The 16,721-nt window shown below is 44.6% G+C and overlaps 2 protein-coding genes across 2 annotated transcripts in view; both read left to right on the top strand.

Annotated features, from left to right (window-relative positions):
- Window positions 1–8,901, top strand: part of LOC133353272 (laminin subunit alpha-5-like) — a 214,122-nt gene extending 205,221 nt beyond the window's left edge. The window contains 1 exon segment of the mRNA XM_061569380.1: window positions 441–8,901. Within this exon segment, the coding sequence (XP_061425364.1) occupies window positions 441–586 (146 nt within the window). The 3' untranslated portion in view covers window positions 587–8,901.
- ATRAID (all-trans retinoic acid induced differentiation factor) overlaps window positions 707–16,721 on the top strand; it is a 142,997-nt gene continuing 126,982 nt past the window's right edge. The window contains exon 1 of the mRNA XM_061569381.1: window positions 707–710. Coding sequence (XP_061425365.1) covers window positions 709–710 — 2 coding nt within the window. The 5' untranslated portion in view covers window positions 707–708. The remainder of the gene's footprint in view (window positions 711–16,721) is intronic.

Below are 16,721 nucleotides of genomic sequence, written 5' to 3'. Positions count from 1 at the left end.
GTATAGAGTCCACGACTTCCCTGAAGGCATTCACCTTCAGCGAGCGCGATGCCGCTCACACGACGCGGTTCGAATTCAACCCTCGATCGACGGCTGCGCCATCGCCGCACACGCGTCGAATAAAAAGCAAGGGACAAGTCCTTACTTACTAACAACTCCTCTATCGTTTTTCATTGCTGGAGGGGTTGCCCCCCCTACCTGAAAATCCTGGCTCCGCCATTGGACCTTGTGCCATTTGCCACGTTTACCGTGCCACGTCCGTCGTGCTTTATATTCTAAGCTGTGTGCCGGCATCAGCGTGTACCTTTTTGCCGTTCCCAGTTCCCGCCCTCCCCTATCTGACCATCGCGCTCCCGTCCGTGTGTGTCCGTGTGTGTCCGTGTGTGTCCGTGTGTGTCCGTGCATGTCCGCGTGTCCGCACGTCTGCGTTCTCTCTCAAGTTGGCCTGCTGGGCCCCTGGCCGGACAACATCCCCCGGCTCTCGGCCTGCCTGCGGGGCCTCGCGCTCAACGGCGGGGCCCGCGACTTCGCCAAGGCGGCCTCCGTGCAGGGGGCGGTGCACGTGCACGGCTGCCCGGAAGTCTAACGCCACCCTCCAGACCACCCATCGTCTACACAGCCCGGTGTCTGCAGACCGCCCGTTGTCTGCAAGCCTCACGTCTCTGTGGCTTTTGGCCATTTCAAAAATAATAATAAACACCTGAAGTGATTTTTATGGTTCATTTAGCTTTTCCATGCACAGCCTTTTCTCAATCCACTGCTGGATGAGGGCCTCCCCGTTCTGTGCGGGTTGCGGGGGTTATTTGATCGTACCGTACGTCGCGTATCCAACTGTCGTAAATCCACCCTGTCTAGTTAACCACCCAGACCCAGCGCAGTGATTGTGCGCGATGGTGTGGCCGTCTTTTTCTATCGATGTTCACACCTCCGACCGTTTAATAGGTCTGCCCATAACCTCGGATACCCGGCGGGTCGGATACGCGACGTTGCACCGCTTTCCACCATGCTAGTCAGTGCGGGTTGGAAGACAGGGAGCGTAAGTGTCGTGGGAGCGTATTACTGAAATACAGCAATGGATTTTTCAGCACAACTCTTTGCTGCCAACCACTTTAAAGCAGTCAATATCAAAGTTTCTACTTGCCTAGTCGAGCATGGAGGGGGGGGAAGAGCTCATCTCTGAGTGGCTGAGAGCCAGCGGTTAAAACGTAACATGCCTGTACTGGGGGCCGGTATTTCCATAAGACACTCGCGTCATGGTTCGGACAATTTGGTCGTCATTTTAGTGGCCCCGGGTCGCGTGTCGAGTTGGCTCACCCCTCCGGGGGAAGTGGTCACGAACCGGTTTAGCGCACCACGCTACGAGTCCGGCGAGTCGAGTTCGATTCCCGCTCATGGTCAATTAATAGTGGTGAAAATATTTGAAACGGTCCTGGGGTCTCTCCCCAAGGTTGACTCAGCCTTAAAACAGTACCTGGGTTGGAATGTGTGCACACGTGCTGGGGGAGACAAAGGCGGTCTGGGGCGTGGTGTTGGTCACCTTCTCTCACCCCCTTTTGAGCCATGACGGCCTTCATGGAAGCTCTCGAACAGCACTTTGCCCCAGCAGTCTGTCCGAGCTGACAGGTGGGGATATTTGTCTCAAAACGCAATCCCTCGTTGGGATTAAAACCCCTCGACCTTCTGGCTGTGCCGGTGTGGTCCGCAAACCGTTCCACCTGGTCAGATGGAGAGAGAAAACTGTTTTATACAACTGGTCCCTCGTGTCTCAACCTGGGGTCTATAAATTGGTTCCAATTTCAACGAATTTTATTTTTATATACGCAAATATATTTCCCCCACAAAAGCGGAATCGTTTTTTTTGTACCATTCTCTACGTTGCCGCACCTTCAAAGGGTTTCATGGTTTATTTTCAATCTAATCCTCATTGCATTCCAGTGTTCCACGCCAATCAAAATCTTGGCTCACTGGCGAATCCCGATGTAGGTGAATTGAGTCTCCCTATATCTCCGATTCTAAGGACTGCACCAATCGCTTTCTTGGCCTCCTGTCCTGCGAAATAATTTTCAGCATTGATGAGTAAACTCACCGATGTTCAAGCGTGGAGCAACGTTTATAGTCACGTACACCAGACGATCCGCCTTTTTTTATCATTAAATTGCAGCAGTCCATGTTTTAGCGAGCACCTATTTTGTCTCCCCATTGTCGACGCTTAACACTGCACCGGGTAGTCAAAAACATCGCTCGGTTTACCAGAGCAGGCTCGTAACGCAAGTCCATTTAAAATTGCGCATGTCCAGGAATTTAACCCATCTTGCCAGGGTTGTAGGACAGAGCAGCAACCACTAAGCCACTACTTTATACCTACACGTGCACATACAAAGATCACCCCGAAAGTCTTAACAGACTGTTGGGGAAAGAGGTGTCAGCTGTAACCTGTGAAGGTCAACACGGCACACCAGGGGGAGATGTGGCCAGGAGCACGCCAGTCCACCTTTGTAAATGACACACTGCACCAGGTACTCGTAAAGAAGCTTTTATTTTGTCAGTGAAAGCCCACTAAGATATTAGCTCTTTTTCAGAGGCGACCTGGCCACGCGTGATATCTCATTGCAGTGGCTGATATCATCACACCGGGGAATGTATAGCAGCAGCCAAAATAATTTCAGCGCGCGTTTGTGAATGTGGAAGGCAACAACCAGAGGACCCGAAGAAGAATCCAGTGGGGAAAGAGATCACGCAAACTACAAACATACAAGAGTCTTCGTCAAGGTCGGGATAAAACCAAACGACCTCTTGCATTCGAGGCGAGGGAAATAATATAATCGCCACCGAAGTGCACCGTTTAAGGATGAGTCAACTTAGCGGAGGCCAATGACCGGTTGAGATATCTGTCATTGATGTTGGTGGTGAACAAGAATCGAACCTGGGTCGCCAAGTTCTAGGGGCAATTCGGCAACCAACTACGCTACCGCTCGCCCCACGATATCCATGCACAGTGTGTGGACATTATATTCTGTGGTTTTTCAAAGCTGAAGTTTTTCTCACGTAACGTTCCTGGCTCCCCAGGGCTATGGATGGAACCAAAGCTTAGACTGACGTTGGGGGGGGGAAGTTGGATGCTGTGGTGTTGTAGGAAAGAGGGGAGAGGTTCTGCTTGGTAAACCCCCCCTCCCCACCCGTGTAATGGCGTAAGTGGTATATCCCAGATTAAATTGGCCCCACTAAGCCGCAAACTCAAGAGGATTGTGTTGGGAGAGTGCGAATACACCGTGGGGACAGCTCTGAGTTAAAAAGCCTGCATTGCGGGTTTATATATATTCAGCATATGAACCTATGGCGGTCCCATAAGCCCCCGGCTCTCGCATAAACTGCCTTGCCACGTCATTTTATGTCGAGTGAAGGCGAACGACACGGCAATCTGCTCCTCTCGACGAGCTCTACACGATGCGCTAATCAAAGTTTAAAAGTTTTGTTTCTTCTGCGCATTCGTCCTCGCTGCTGCGCTTGGACACGACACGGCAACAGAACGATCCGCGCCAGGCTGGTCGCGGAGTTTATGTGCGCGGTGGGACGGAGTCGCCAATTATGTAGTAGAGTAATTGGCCACAATAAAAAAGGACAACAATGAAACTTAAGAGTCTCAGCTAATTCTTGTAAAATCACTTTGAGCGTAAATATGCATTGTTGTTTGTGTACTTGTCCGTGCCTTAGGAATGTGGAATTCCCACCACTGGATGTGAACTGCTAGAGGAAATGAGGACTGCCAAATGGTCGCTTGAGAATGGAAACAGAATTTGAGAGGCACGTTTTGGTATTGTCCTGTTACTAAACATTTTTTTTATTTTACCAGGTAAGGCCCACTGAGCAATGTATCTCTTTTCAGAAGCGACCTGGCCACAAATGATAGCTCAGCAAAGTGGCTTATCATCTGGTAATGTATTGCGGCCAAATACTCTAAAGCGCATGTTTCTAAATGTGGAGGGACAAAAACAGAGGACCCGGAGAAAAAGCCACGCCATCACGGGTCGGGGAAAAACATGCAAACTTCAACTATTGCAGGTGTCAGGATCCCAACCAACGACCTCCTGCGTACCAGGTGAAGTAGTTAACATCTCGCTACCACGGCGCCCCAGTTACTGCAGTGTACTCTCCATCAAAAGCCTATGTTGCATTTGCCACTGGTGTCCTTAGTCGATGCGTGTCTCGCTGCTCAAGCTTTGGGCGGCGATAATTTTGATTGGTGATTCCAGGCAAGTGGTTAAAATTCCACGTTCCAATGGCAGGGACAAGTCTATCCACAGGGAAGTCGCTGTTGACTTGCCACAAAGTGGTGCTGTCCCCATTGGAGTGCTGCCTGGCTGGACAGTGGTGACATTGCAAGTGGATATCCACAGCCTGAATAACATCAGCCTATTTAAATATTCACGGAGGTATTTCAGTGCTGTGCTCTGATTTCATAATTCCGCATCCTGTTTGGTTATCCCCTTCATGACCATCCTACTTGTGTGTCCAGTCACCGTATTTGTCCGGTTCCCGCGAAACGTCCTGCCCATGTCCACGTCCCCCCCCGAGAGTGGGTCTGGTCTTGCATTGTCATTGTTATCTCAAGACTTACGTCCTTGTCGTTTTGAGCTGGGCCAATTGTTCGTCATGGCTGTCAATGTCCGTTTCTTTAAGGTTCTTTCTTGCGAGAGATTCCCAGTGAGCGTGCAACGTTGGCCCCGACGTGTGCCACCTTCCCTGGGCCCCATGGCACTGGGCTGCTCACGGTGGCCGTTTTTGTTGTCCCCAAAATCCCTCAACCCTGCGTGAGGTTTCCTCTCCAGTTCGCCAGCTTGTTCGCAACCCGTCTTGAAACGGTTGTTTAATCCACAGTGCATTCTGTATTCAAGTGGCGCTGAACGTGATGTGTGAGCCCGCTGTACGTGGCAAGCCCTGGTTTTGTATACCAGGGACAATGGGGAGTTCTGGCCTGACATAAAAGCAACGACTGACCTTGATGAGGCTGTATTATTTTTCTCCATGGACCTGTCTTAAGTGCAATGGACGTGACCCATTAATGTTCAAAGGCTTTAATTCCCACCAGAAGATATATCTACATTACTCCTCGGATCACTAATTCACAGTGCACATCATATCATTGTCACAACAACAAAAATTCACTGAAGCAATTATTTTACATTGGAAATATGTGGTGAGTGGGAGCTAAATTCTCGTGTGCGTTTGCTCCCTTACGCCAGTTAACATCATTCAAATTGACTTCAAACACAATTTGAAATGTACACAGTTTATCATTGTAAAATGCGTTGTTGATATGATGTACCTAACTGAATAGCCACCCCTTCTGTTGTGGGTGTCGTGCCTTCTACCAGAGGGCCACTCATCGTATGTCCACAAGGCGGTGGACATTCAAACTGGTTGACGCAGGTTTTCTTTAACGTTTGCGAGTTAAATTTGTCCGTGTCAACCGTCCCTAAGTTAGTTCGTTAGTTAATCCTCTTCGTCCCCTATAGGACGAAAAAGGCGCAATGAGTGGCCTCCACTTCTTCCTGTCCTTGGCAACATGTTGGGCCACGCCCCAAGAGAGGTCGATGGCTGCTGCCAGCTTCGTCCTTCACAGGTCTTGCCGCCAGGGGGTCTCCCAGGTTTTCTTTAACCCGGCGGTGGCCATCTTCGGGGCAATCTTTGGTATACGGTCCTGGTCATTTCTTGAGCACACATGTCCTAGCCATCTGAGTCGCCGTCTCTTGATGTCTCGTGTGATATCGGGACAACAGTTCGGTGTTGTGGATTTAGTTTGGCCAGAAGATGCGGTGCAGTTTTGCCGAGTCAACGTCCCTAAAGTCATCAAAATCAAAGCCGATCGAGCGGTTTGATTTATTCCCGCGTAAATTGAAGTTATCACCTTCCCTTTAGTGTTGCAATTTGTCATCCGTTCACAATTGCGCTTGGGGTTATTAACTATTCATTGGGACTAATCTATTATTTAAACTGACCGAGAGAAGATAAAACGCTCTTGGTCATTTTGGTTGAATACATTTTCACTGGAACTTAATTACACCTGAAAACAAAGGCACGATTTGCAGTGAGTTTTAGTCAACACGATTTGGACAAAGTACTGTACGGCAATTTTTTTTAAAGCCGAGAACATTTATTCTGCAACGAGGTCGCTCTTCGAATTGGACTCAAAAAACTTTACAGCTCTGCACGTGTGCTTGGCCAATGTCCAGCAATCAGAAAATATAATCTACCCAAAACATGCATGCATGCATTTGGCCTAAATACATCCCACCGTGTAACCCATGAGTTAATCTTAATATGATATTAACCAATGCAACATTTATGCAATAATGTTGTCTGTTAAAACGTTGATTTTCATAATCCTCTGATTTACGCTGACAATTGGGAAATATGGAGTAGTTGCATTTGGGTTTGCAATGTTATCGGCATCGTTCAAATCCACAAATTATTAACTTTGCTAGTTTTAATAACATTGTCCATGGAAATTCCTCCACAGTGCAAAAAAATGATGTCCATTTAATTTTACCTAAACCGATGCCTCTTTAGCAGGTGGGTAATAGACATCTGTACTGTGCACTGTATACGTTATATTACATATTTTAATTCTTATCCCACAAAATATATTAAGCATTTCACAGTCCGAGTTGTCAGGCTTGAATTGGGTCACATTTAACTGGGCCCTTTGCGCAAGGGTTTTGTTTGTGCTGGGCATGGCAGGTTGGCAGGAAAGGTGGCAGGCTCCCAGGCCTATTGAGCCTCAGAGTACAGGCGAAAATATTGACTCTTAATTGCCTAGAATATGCCTTCAAAAACGGATGCATATATTTCATAATGGCAGCTACAGAGACAGCTTCGTAGAATTTTCAACAGGAGCATCAACAACAAAAAACGCAACAAAGTTGTACTGCCCATCCTCGGTATTAGGAAAAATGTTCTGCACACTACTTACAATTTTTCCTGCCATTTATAGCATCTGTGTTATGTCATAGCTGTCCTATTCTAATCATCATTACACAACCGTACTCCCTTCTGTTATTATGCAAATAACAACGCATCTTAGGAAGCCGCAATGTGAGAAGCTGTCATTACGGCGTGGAAACTGCTTTCCGGGATGCTGCTGCTGATAATGATGGCTGCATGGGAAACAAAATCGGTTTCTCTTATTGACCGGTTCCTATGGGTCACCTTTTAACCCCGAGCAAAATGTCTTAAAAGTCTAGATCGAATTTACAGTCCACTCATGCCTCGTTAGAATGAGCAGTGAAGTAGTTATTCACAGCTGAAAACTCACGAGCAGCTCTGCAGCAATGGATACATATCGATTTAAAGCTTTCGTGACTGCATGGATTCATATTCTTGGTTCTTTCGGTAAAGTCACGTCAGTGAGAATTTTATCTTATATTTTATTTTTATTATTTTATTATTTCCCTTCTATGTGACTTTACCGAAAGAACCAAGAAAAATGGATACATAGTTCACAATTACGCCCTAAAACGCAATTATTTAATGAAAGCCAAACAAAATTGGAAACTTTATCATTGCTATTAAACCAAATTGAAAGTATTTAGACTTGTATGTTATGCTGTGTTTTAAGTGTTGCCATATGCTTCCCTTTATTATATATTTTAAAAAATCAGACTACGGTAACCTGGCTACAGAAACATGATTGCCACACTGCAGATTTTGATTGGCAAAAAAGCTATTGCAGTGACCTCTATTCTGTAATTCCACATTTACTTTTTGGCAAATTAAAGCGACACCTACAGCCAGCAAGGAGTGCCAATGAATTGCGTGCCCAGCTATGTGCATCACATAAAGTTCAACATGCGATGACCCTCGACATGAAATCTACATACAGCTACTGAGCAACCTCTTTTTATATATATAGTAGGCCTTTACAACAAGGTGACAGAGAGAATATAACCAGAGGCCACGGGTGGAGGCTGAGCAGAGGAAAGTTTCATGACCGAGACCAGGAGGCGATTGTGTTTTTACGCAAAGAGTGGTGGGAGTCTGGAACCGGCTGCCCACGCAACACGTGTGTGTGGAAGCTGGTCACTAGGACTCTTGGAAGAAAGGCCTCGATCAAAGCCGAGAATCGATCTGCGACTGGAAACTGAATGAGCGAGGTGGACCGAATTTCCCCTTCTCGTTTGTCACCCAATTTACGTTCGTAATATCATTCCGCGGCAACTTCTCCCGGTCAGTTAAACAAAATTAAAGAAAAAATGTGCAGGTTGAGACTGTATAAAAAGATGTAAAAATATATATAACTACATTGTGAAATGCTTTGGAAAAATCTGCAATACCTGGCAAGAACACCAGGTGTGTCTGATAACGCCACAGCCGAAACATAAATCATGTCTTATTCAGTTTTCCTTTAGTAGGACACAACGTGGAAACTACATCACTATTACCACTTTTAATAGGGATCATCTGTATGCAGTTTATACTTTGTTCATAATCCAGGTCAGTCGCCTGGATAATTGTAATTCTTTGACAATTGATGATACCTTTTACAGACAGTTTACCTTGGATGTTGGCAAATGTGTAAGGAAAAGTGCTGTTGATGAATTTAATGACATTCCCCTCGGTAAGATGACTACCCCTTGTGAACTTTGTGTCTAACAGTCTGTCTATATCGGTGGCGATGTAGTCCTATATACACGGTGGTGGGATATCAGACGCTTGGCTTGCTGTCACTGCATCTGCTTCATACGCGCTAATTATGTTAATCGTGTTAATCGCAAGTTTACCGACGCATTAAAGTGTTTGTGAGAATACTTTTACGTGAAATGCTAAAAGTGTTTTTATGGTGCTACAAACTACTGCATTATTCTACTACGAGACGATCATGTCAAAATATACCATTGGAAACGAGCCTCTCTCCATGTTTCTGTTTCGAATGATGTTTACGTATGCATATTGTGTGTGTGGCGGGGGGGGGGTTACATCAACAATTGTGCTTAAATTTGTGCAGTCACGAAGAAATTGAAAGTGTCACTTCTGGAACGCCTGGCCCGGAACGACCTCTTGTACTCAACCCCGCAAAGCTCCCTTCCTCCAATCCACTATCGAGTGGGTTGCCACGTTTACCTTGTAAAGGCGCGTCGTCTCGCTGAACGAGCAAGATATACGTTCCGTGGTAACATTGCTCGTGCAGCTGGTAAGCAAAAAAGCTGCCGGCCGTGGTGCGCCCCCCCCCCCTGCCGATAGATCGGCCATATTCGATCGATCGGTCTCCGCTCTCGTTAAGCGAACATTTGCTCGTTTTGCGAACAAAAAGTGTTCTCAATTCAAATGGCTCGTTGTGGCGAATTCTCGTGGAAAGAACGCTCGTTATGCGAGACACGCCTGTATTTGTGTCACGTGCTGGTTGGTTGGTTGTATGGTGGAGTGCAGGAAGAGTGACTGCTCCAAATTGAACACAGGAAGTGACACAAGACTGGAGCGATGCAAGTTCCATTTCAACACTGCCTAAGAGAGGGCAAAACTGATTTCAAGACAGCATGGAAAATCTAGGCCAGCAGAAAAGCTGATTTTAGGCTAGCACCGATCAATAGATTCATATGCCTCGGAGATCAAAGTGATTTAATGAATGTCACATCTTTAAATAGTGGGGGAAAAACTAACATATTCATGGATAGTACATTAAAAGTTAGGGAGCAAGGTTATAAAACAAACGGAGCAAGTTGTCTGTAATCTACAAATGACGTACTGAGGAAAAGGAGACATTGAAATGGACGAAGATGTGAGCCTGAAGATTGAAAGCACACAGCCCTGTAAAAGGATAATAACGAGAGAATGATCAAACTAAATTGGAGAACACAATGCACAGACATGTTTTAAAATCTTGACTTAAAGCTTTCATGACTGCAGGAAGTCATATTCTTTGGGTCTTTCGGTAAGTCACGTAGATGGATGACGACCGCTTGTGTTGCGATCGAAACGTCGTAGTTTTTATTATTTTTGTTGTAAGTTTTTTTTTACCTATCTACGTGGTTTTACCGAAAGACCCAAAGAATATGATTGAAAATGCCAAAGCAAGCAATGGATGCATGCAAGCAGCAAAAATAAAGGTTGATGATTGGCAATACACAAATGGTCATCGTTAGGGAGTAAGACAGAACTACGAATTAGTAATATAATTTCAGACAGATCTCCATAGAAAAAAATGCATCAGCCCAGGAATCGGACAAGATCGCAGATGAAGAGGATGTACCGGATGCTACACCTGAAGTCAACTGTTCCCTCCTCGATATTTAAAGGGGAAGAGTTATTGGACCAAATAATAGAACTGTGGATATCACCAGAGGTTGGTCCTACTGCTGGTACAATCTGAGCAGACTCATTCACGAAATGTTTAGAGAAAAAATGGAATATGACAATCAAGGAATGATGTTTGAAGTATTCAAAAAGGGTTATACAAATTACTTGAAGAAATAGACACATTGTTTTCTTACCGCATATATGTTTAACTTCTTTCGCACCGTACGTAGCCAACCATGCTAATCGTAGATGCGTGTATGTAAATGACTCCCAATAAACGAATTGAAGCACAGACGCAAGCGGGATGAGGAAAGGTTTATATAATACTAGGGGGAAGTACCCGGCGTTGCCCGGGTCTTAAAAATAATTCAAAACTTCTCTTAAAAATCTAACAGCAGTGCGTACTGACTGTGGTGGTACCTGCTATGATTACAGCAGTGCATAGCGACTGTGGTGGTACCTGTTATCACTACAGTAGTACATGCTGACTCTATAGCAATATTTATCGACTATATAGCACAAAGTACTCACCTGACAGAATGGCGTGGTGAGGCCTAGTCCCGTGCTGTTGTACTTGCTATGATTACAGCAGTGCATAGCGACTGTAGTGGTACCTGCTATGATTACAACAGTGCATACCGACTGTGGTGGTACCTGCTACATCTAGCGAGTGTAAAGTAGTAATAACTGCACGCATCGGGGTGGGGGAGACATCACACAGTGAAGAATGTACCTGAGCGTTTAGTGTATTTTTAGCATTTGTAGCATTTTTAACGCAAAATAAAATGCCCCCGCCCCCCACCAAAGGTGCGTGAGTTGGTATAAATAAATCAAAAGTGTACTACCTAGAGTGCTAGCATCCAGCGACTGTATATATTAGTAACTGCACGCATCGGGGTGGGGGGGGGCATGACACAGTGAAGAATGTACGTAAGCGTTTAGTGTATTTTTCGCATTTTTAACGCTGCATTTTTATAGCATTTTTTACGCAAAAGTAAATGTCCCCCTGACTCGCACCGAAGGCGTGCGACTTGGCATGGGCCGTTCCCCCAGCAAAGGCGCGTGAGTTGTTATGGTCGTGCACGCGTCATAAATACCTAAATAATAGTGAAGCTCACAAAAATCGCACTAAATCGCTAATTAAACTATTTTAAAGTTGACGGATGTGAAAAAGGAATAGCGCTTGTTGACCGCGGGGTTTACGGCGTGGTTCCTGGCTATTTTTTTGACGTAACCCCACCGTTGGAGAGCCAAGCGCGCGACCACACACAAACCCACATTTTTTTACTTTTATATATATAATAATAATAATCTACCAGATGTATATGATTAATCGGATTCTGAAATAAACTCGTGAATTTCAATTACCATGGTGGCTAGATTTTGCAGACTATGAAAAAGCATTTGACGCGGTTAAAATGGACGCAACCATCCAAGCTCTCACCAAATTTTACGAAAAAACATTTTCAGAAATAATAAAATCAATTAATAGAAATGGAACAGCCACAGAAGGATCACATGAAGATAGCGCCAACATATACATTAAATGGACAAGCTGACACTCTTTCGCCCAGGTTATTCACCGCGATATTAGCGGACGCTTGCCGAACGTCGTGTTGAAGAAACGAAGGGACATGACATAATTACGGAGCAAACATTACGAACCGCCGCAGATGTTTCTGACAAAGTTCATTATAACATCGCATGCGAATGAACGAAAAGGATTGTGAGAAGAGCTCAAGGCCGTAGTGAAGGCCGGAAACGCTGTGCTCGTGATAAATACGAGCAGCGGAAAGGTCACGCGGGAACAAGTTCACAAATCAATCTGGAGACGTCTCCATACGAGGATCACGACTGGAAGAGAGAGCGGAGTGTGTGTGTGTGTACATGGGACAGCTACTGAAGGCGGAAGGGGCATCGAAATAAACAGGTGGACGAGTGCAAATCTGGAGTGCCTTTGGAAAGGTGATCGTGCTGTTTGTGCACACAAACTCGGTGGAGATCATTGCGTGAGCTCCAATTGTGCGTTGTGTTTAGTGGGCATTCATAACGTACAGTGGTTGTTGGGCCTTTCGTTTAACATTTAATAAAATAAAACAAAGCTTCAACATTTCGCCCCCAAAAGTGAAAAAAAAGGGGCTACAAAGATATTGGACAGATAAAGCAAGATCGACAGGACAAATCGGCAAGACATGCGAAGAGAGTTAAAGCGAACAACAACAACGCATTCTTTGGATGCTCTCTTTAAAAAAAAATGCGTGACTCAGTGCCTTTCCATTTTTTTCGGCACCAAACGTCACGTGTTGCGTGGTGTGACAGTCACACGTTCGGCCGTTGTTGAAAAGCCTTGCGGGTGTCGTTTCCCAAGCGGCAATCGCAAACCCGCAGGGGTTTGTTAAAGTGGCTGGTTTAGTCGGATCGTATGAACACACACACACTCACAATGACTATACCTATCCTAAACTCGTTGGCTCCCTAAGCCCGAAGCCCACGTCAAAGTAACGAACTGGGGACCTTTTATATCAGGGGTGGGGAACCTTTTTTTCTGACAACTGCCGTTTGGATATTTATAACATCATTCGCGGGCCATACAAAATGATCAACTTAAAAATTTGCCTGTTATATTTGGTCAAACATTTCATTACTCGCCCCAAATGCGATGGCTGGAACTGCTTCTCTTTGGTGAGGCGTGTGATGTTAGCTGGTATTGACGATGTTGCTACTCGCAACTGCTTTTCCAGGTTTGCTCATAAATTTATTGAATTTCGAGTCCCGCCTGCGGTTGCCTTGGCAGGGCCAGATCAAATGATTTTGCGGGCCTCATACGGCCCGCGGGCCGGACGTTCCTTCCTATCAAAGGTTGTCAAGGTAGGTTAAAAATACCCCACCTAATTCTGTCGTGCTATTCTGAGAGGGAGCGTTAATGAGCAGCATTAATTAGCCACTCTATAGACCGGTAATTCTCAACCTCTTTGGTATGGTGGCTCCCAATAAAGACCAATGGACCCTGTGCGATCCTCCAAGTTCCGGAGGTCACTACTGCAACACACAGAAAACACTTTTAACAGGTTAAATATAACAAAAAAAGATGTCAAACATAATATCCACGTCTATTTGGCCATGATCTGTTATTTTTACTTTGTTGATTTTATCTGCAATAAATTGAGAGTGCATTTCTTGTCAACGTTGCCTTGTAGGATGTGACCATTTCGATGGAGGCATTGATGATGTTTCAAACCTATTATTTAAATACGTAACTTGCCACAGACATGACTGGGCAACCGTAGGAATTGAACGTCCACTCTGTACAAGCTGGCTCAGTATGGCAAGGCCGTAGCCATGGAGTCAACATTGTGGGGGACCAAATCTTCCAGGGTGTCTCGGGGTCCCAACCCAAAAAAATATCTAAATTTGAAAACTCATTTCAATTCACTAACACATGGGATGGACTTTTTATGTATTTTTTTACAATAACGTATAATAGTGTATTGTATTACATTGCTTTGTTTTTACTTTTTTACCATTTCTTGTTTCATTGTATGTAATGGCAGAGATTAGGGATTAATAAAGCACAACCATAACCACAATCATATAAACATAAATCGATGCATTGATTTATATGAAGACAAGTCCAGATATTGTGGCCAAGGTTTAGCAAATTGTAGTTTTTATTTACATAGCATAGCAATTATATTTTTATAGCAATATATTGGGGGGGGGCGACATTTTGAGCATATTTGAATATTGGGGGGGGGATGTTCCCCCCCCCCCCCACAATATAATATATATTGGGGGGGATGTGTGTCCCCCAATATAATTATAATTACGGCCTCGCAGTATGGTAACCATATGCCGACTACAAGGCTATCCAGCCATGCACATACTATCGACGGATTTAATTGTTTTTGTTGCTAAATCTACTATTTGTTTCCACGTGATTTTGTGTGTGTGTGTACGGTCCCTTTTGAGCAGTGGGAGAGAGAACAATTTTGCAACCACAATGGGGGTGGTTGTACTTTTCCTGCAAGATGTCTCGTGACTTGCCATGGAAGCGTCTTGTGATGCATTAAGCACCACCCACCCCCCATCACTGCCTCGTGAACTGCTGCACCTCGCCTTGTTTGTAATCGTTGTACGTGATTGTGCGTGCCGTCGCAAAGGCGTTGCTGCATACCGGGGCAATGCACTGCGCCTTTGGTAATGACTGCAGATCGTTCCTTGTGTGGCTATTATTCCTCACAAACTTTGCTTTTGTGACCAGGATTTTACGTGAAGGAATGACACAAATGCACACGTTTTCTCATTGAAAATAGCTCCATTTCAAAATATCACTGTCCTGGTCACAAAAGCAGAGTTAGTGGGGAATAATAGCCATTTTCTGTACTTTTGAGGCATAAGCAATTAGGAAATAACAGGAACAAATAGTTTTTGTTACACAGTTTTATCCTCCGGGTGAGTGACTCATATAAACATCCTGTATCGCCGATGGCAAGTTAGCTAGTATGTTGTAAAGGTATACATTTGTTAACTGAATTTTGCCAGTTTAACACGTATGATTTCGCGACCAATATTATTCATAATAAACGTGTTTGGGTTAGATCGCGTTATTTATAAATGTGTCATAACCCTCCACCACCCGACGATGATGCTGGATGCAATTACCAGCGAAACGTCATACTCAAAAATTGTAAATGTTGTGGTTTCACGCTTCAACACACCGGTGGGCTACAGTAGTGAACTATTTATCTTTTGTCAACGTGACACTTTTTTGCTGATTGGCCGTGTCGGGTGGTGGAGGGTTACGACACATTTATAAATAACGCGATCTAACCCAAAAACGTTTATTATGAGTTTTGCCAGGAAATTGGTTAAATGTATCATCATCAGCCACGCTCAATCCACTGCTGGATGAAGGCCTCCCCAAGCCCTCGCTGCCCCTCACGATCCTGCAATGCAACGATCCACCCAGCACCTCCACACAAACTGGTTTCATCGCTCCATCTCCCCGGCGGCTGTCGACTCAGACGCATTCCATTCCTTGGCGTCCATTTTTGATCATCATCCATCACCCGCTTCTAGCGACATGTCCTGTCAAAGCCAACTTGTCTTAATTACATTTATTTTCCGCACCTGCGATTAGCACGGTTGGCCAGGTACGGTGCGGAAGAAGTAATACATAAATTATGACCGTTCTTTAATCCATGTGTTCCTATTTCGGTCCTTCAATGTTACTCCAAGCAATCTGGATTTGAAGCTTTCGTGACTGCAGGAATCCATACTCTTTGGTTCTTTCGGTAAAGTCACGTAGGTATAAAGTAAAATAAAATAAATCAAGACGTTTTGATCGCAACACAAGCGGTCGTTGTTCAGCAATTCAGCAGTTCTAATGCTGGATTATATTTTTTTCCGCCTGAGCACGACCGCTTGTGTTGCGATCGAAACGTCGTGATTTATTTTATTTTACTTTATACCTACGCGACTTTACTGAAAGAACCAAAGAGTATAATTCCAAGTATCCACCCATCTCTTCATTCTTCTTTGGGCATTTTTCAGTTTTTGTTTTATATTTGTTGGCAACGGCACGTCATAGAAGAGAGTACTGCATAGCACGCACTAATTACAATCGTTCGTCGTGTTACATTCATTATTAAGTTCACTTTTGCAAAAATAACTTCCAGATCGCACCCAGCACCCTATTTCATCATGGCTATTCCCGGTCTGCTTTTAATAGCCCACCCAGGTACACATACACACACACACCTGCTGCGTCTACAGCTGTGGTCCCTCTGACAACATGTTTCCAGTTGTGTCAACAACTTTGTTGTAATTATCCTGAGCGAAACTTTGCAGCTGCCTGCATTCAAATCTTCGAAACATTTTCCCGCAGTCCAGTCTCATCAGACGTGAGTCAGAATGGCAACGTCGTCAGCATGTGTAATGTTTTCTCCATTGATATATATGCCTTTATTTCTTAAATAAAAATGTTCGGTTAAATACACTTTGCGATATTTTGAAAAAAAAATGGGTAATTCACAAGACGGTACAAAAATAAGTGTGCAGTGCTCTTCCCCCAACCTACAATTATCTTAGCAGTGATTCATCTATCACGAACTGTCCACTCCTATAAATAGCGGCCGCAAATTTGAGTACAAATACATTATTGATCTGAATGTGTTCACGGCTATATTTAGTTAAATGCAACTTTTTAAACTCTTGCATTTAAGTCAAAATGAAACACAATCCCCAGGCAGGTATCAGCCGATGCCAGGTTTTTTTTAAACTCTAGTCCTTACACACCCGAGTTATGGTCCTGGTTTATTGTTTCCAAGCACAAGATGCTTGCAGTGTTTAAAATGACGTCATTTCAAATTGAGATGAGAGAACGTGAACAGGCAGACTGGTGAGAAATCCTTCTCAAATAAAACAGGATC

This window comes from Lethenteron reissneri, chromosome 43, assembly GCF_015708825.2.
Source record: "Lethenteron reissneri isolate LAM-NWPU_2019-01 chromosome 43, ASM1570882v1, whole genome shotgun sequence".
NCBI classification, from domain to species: Eukaryota; Metazoa; Chordata; class Hyperoartia; order Petromyzontiformes; family Petromyzontidae; genus Lethenteron; species Lethenteron reissneri.
Note: the sequence above shows the minus strand (reverse complement) of the source record. Positions and strands in the feature narration are given on the sequence as shown.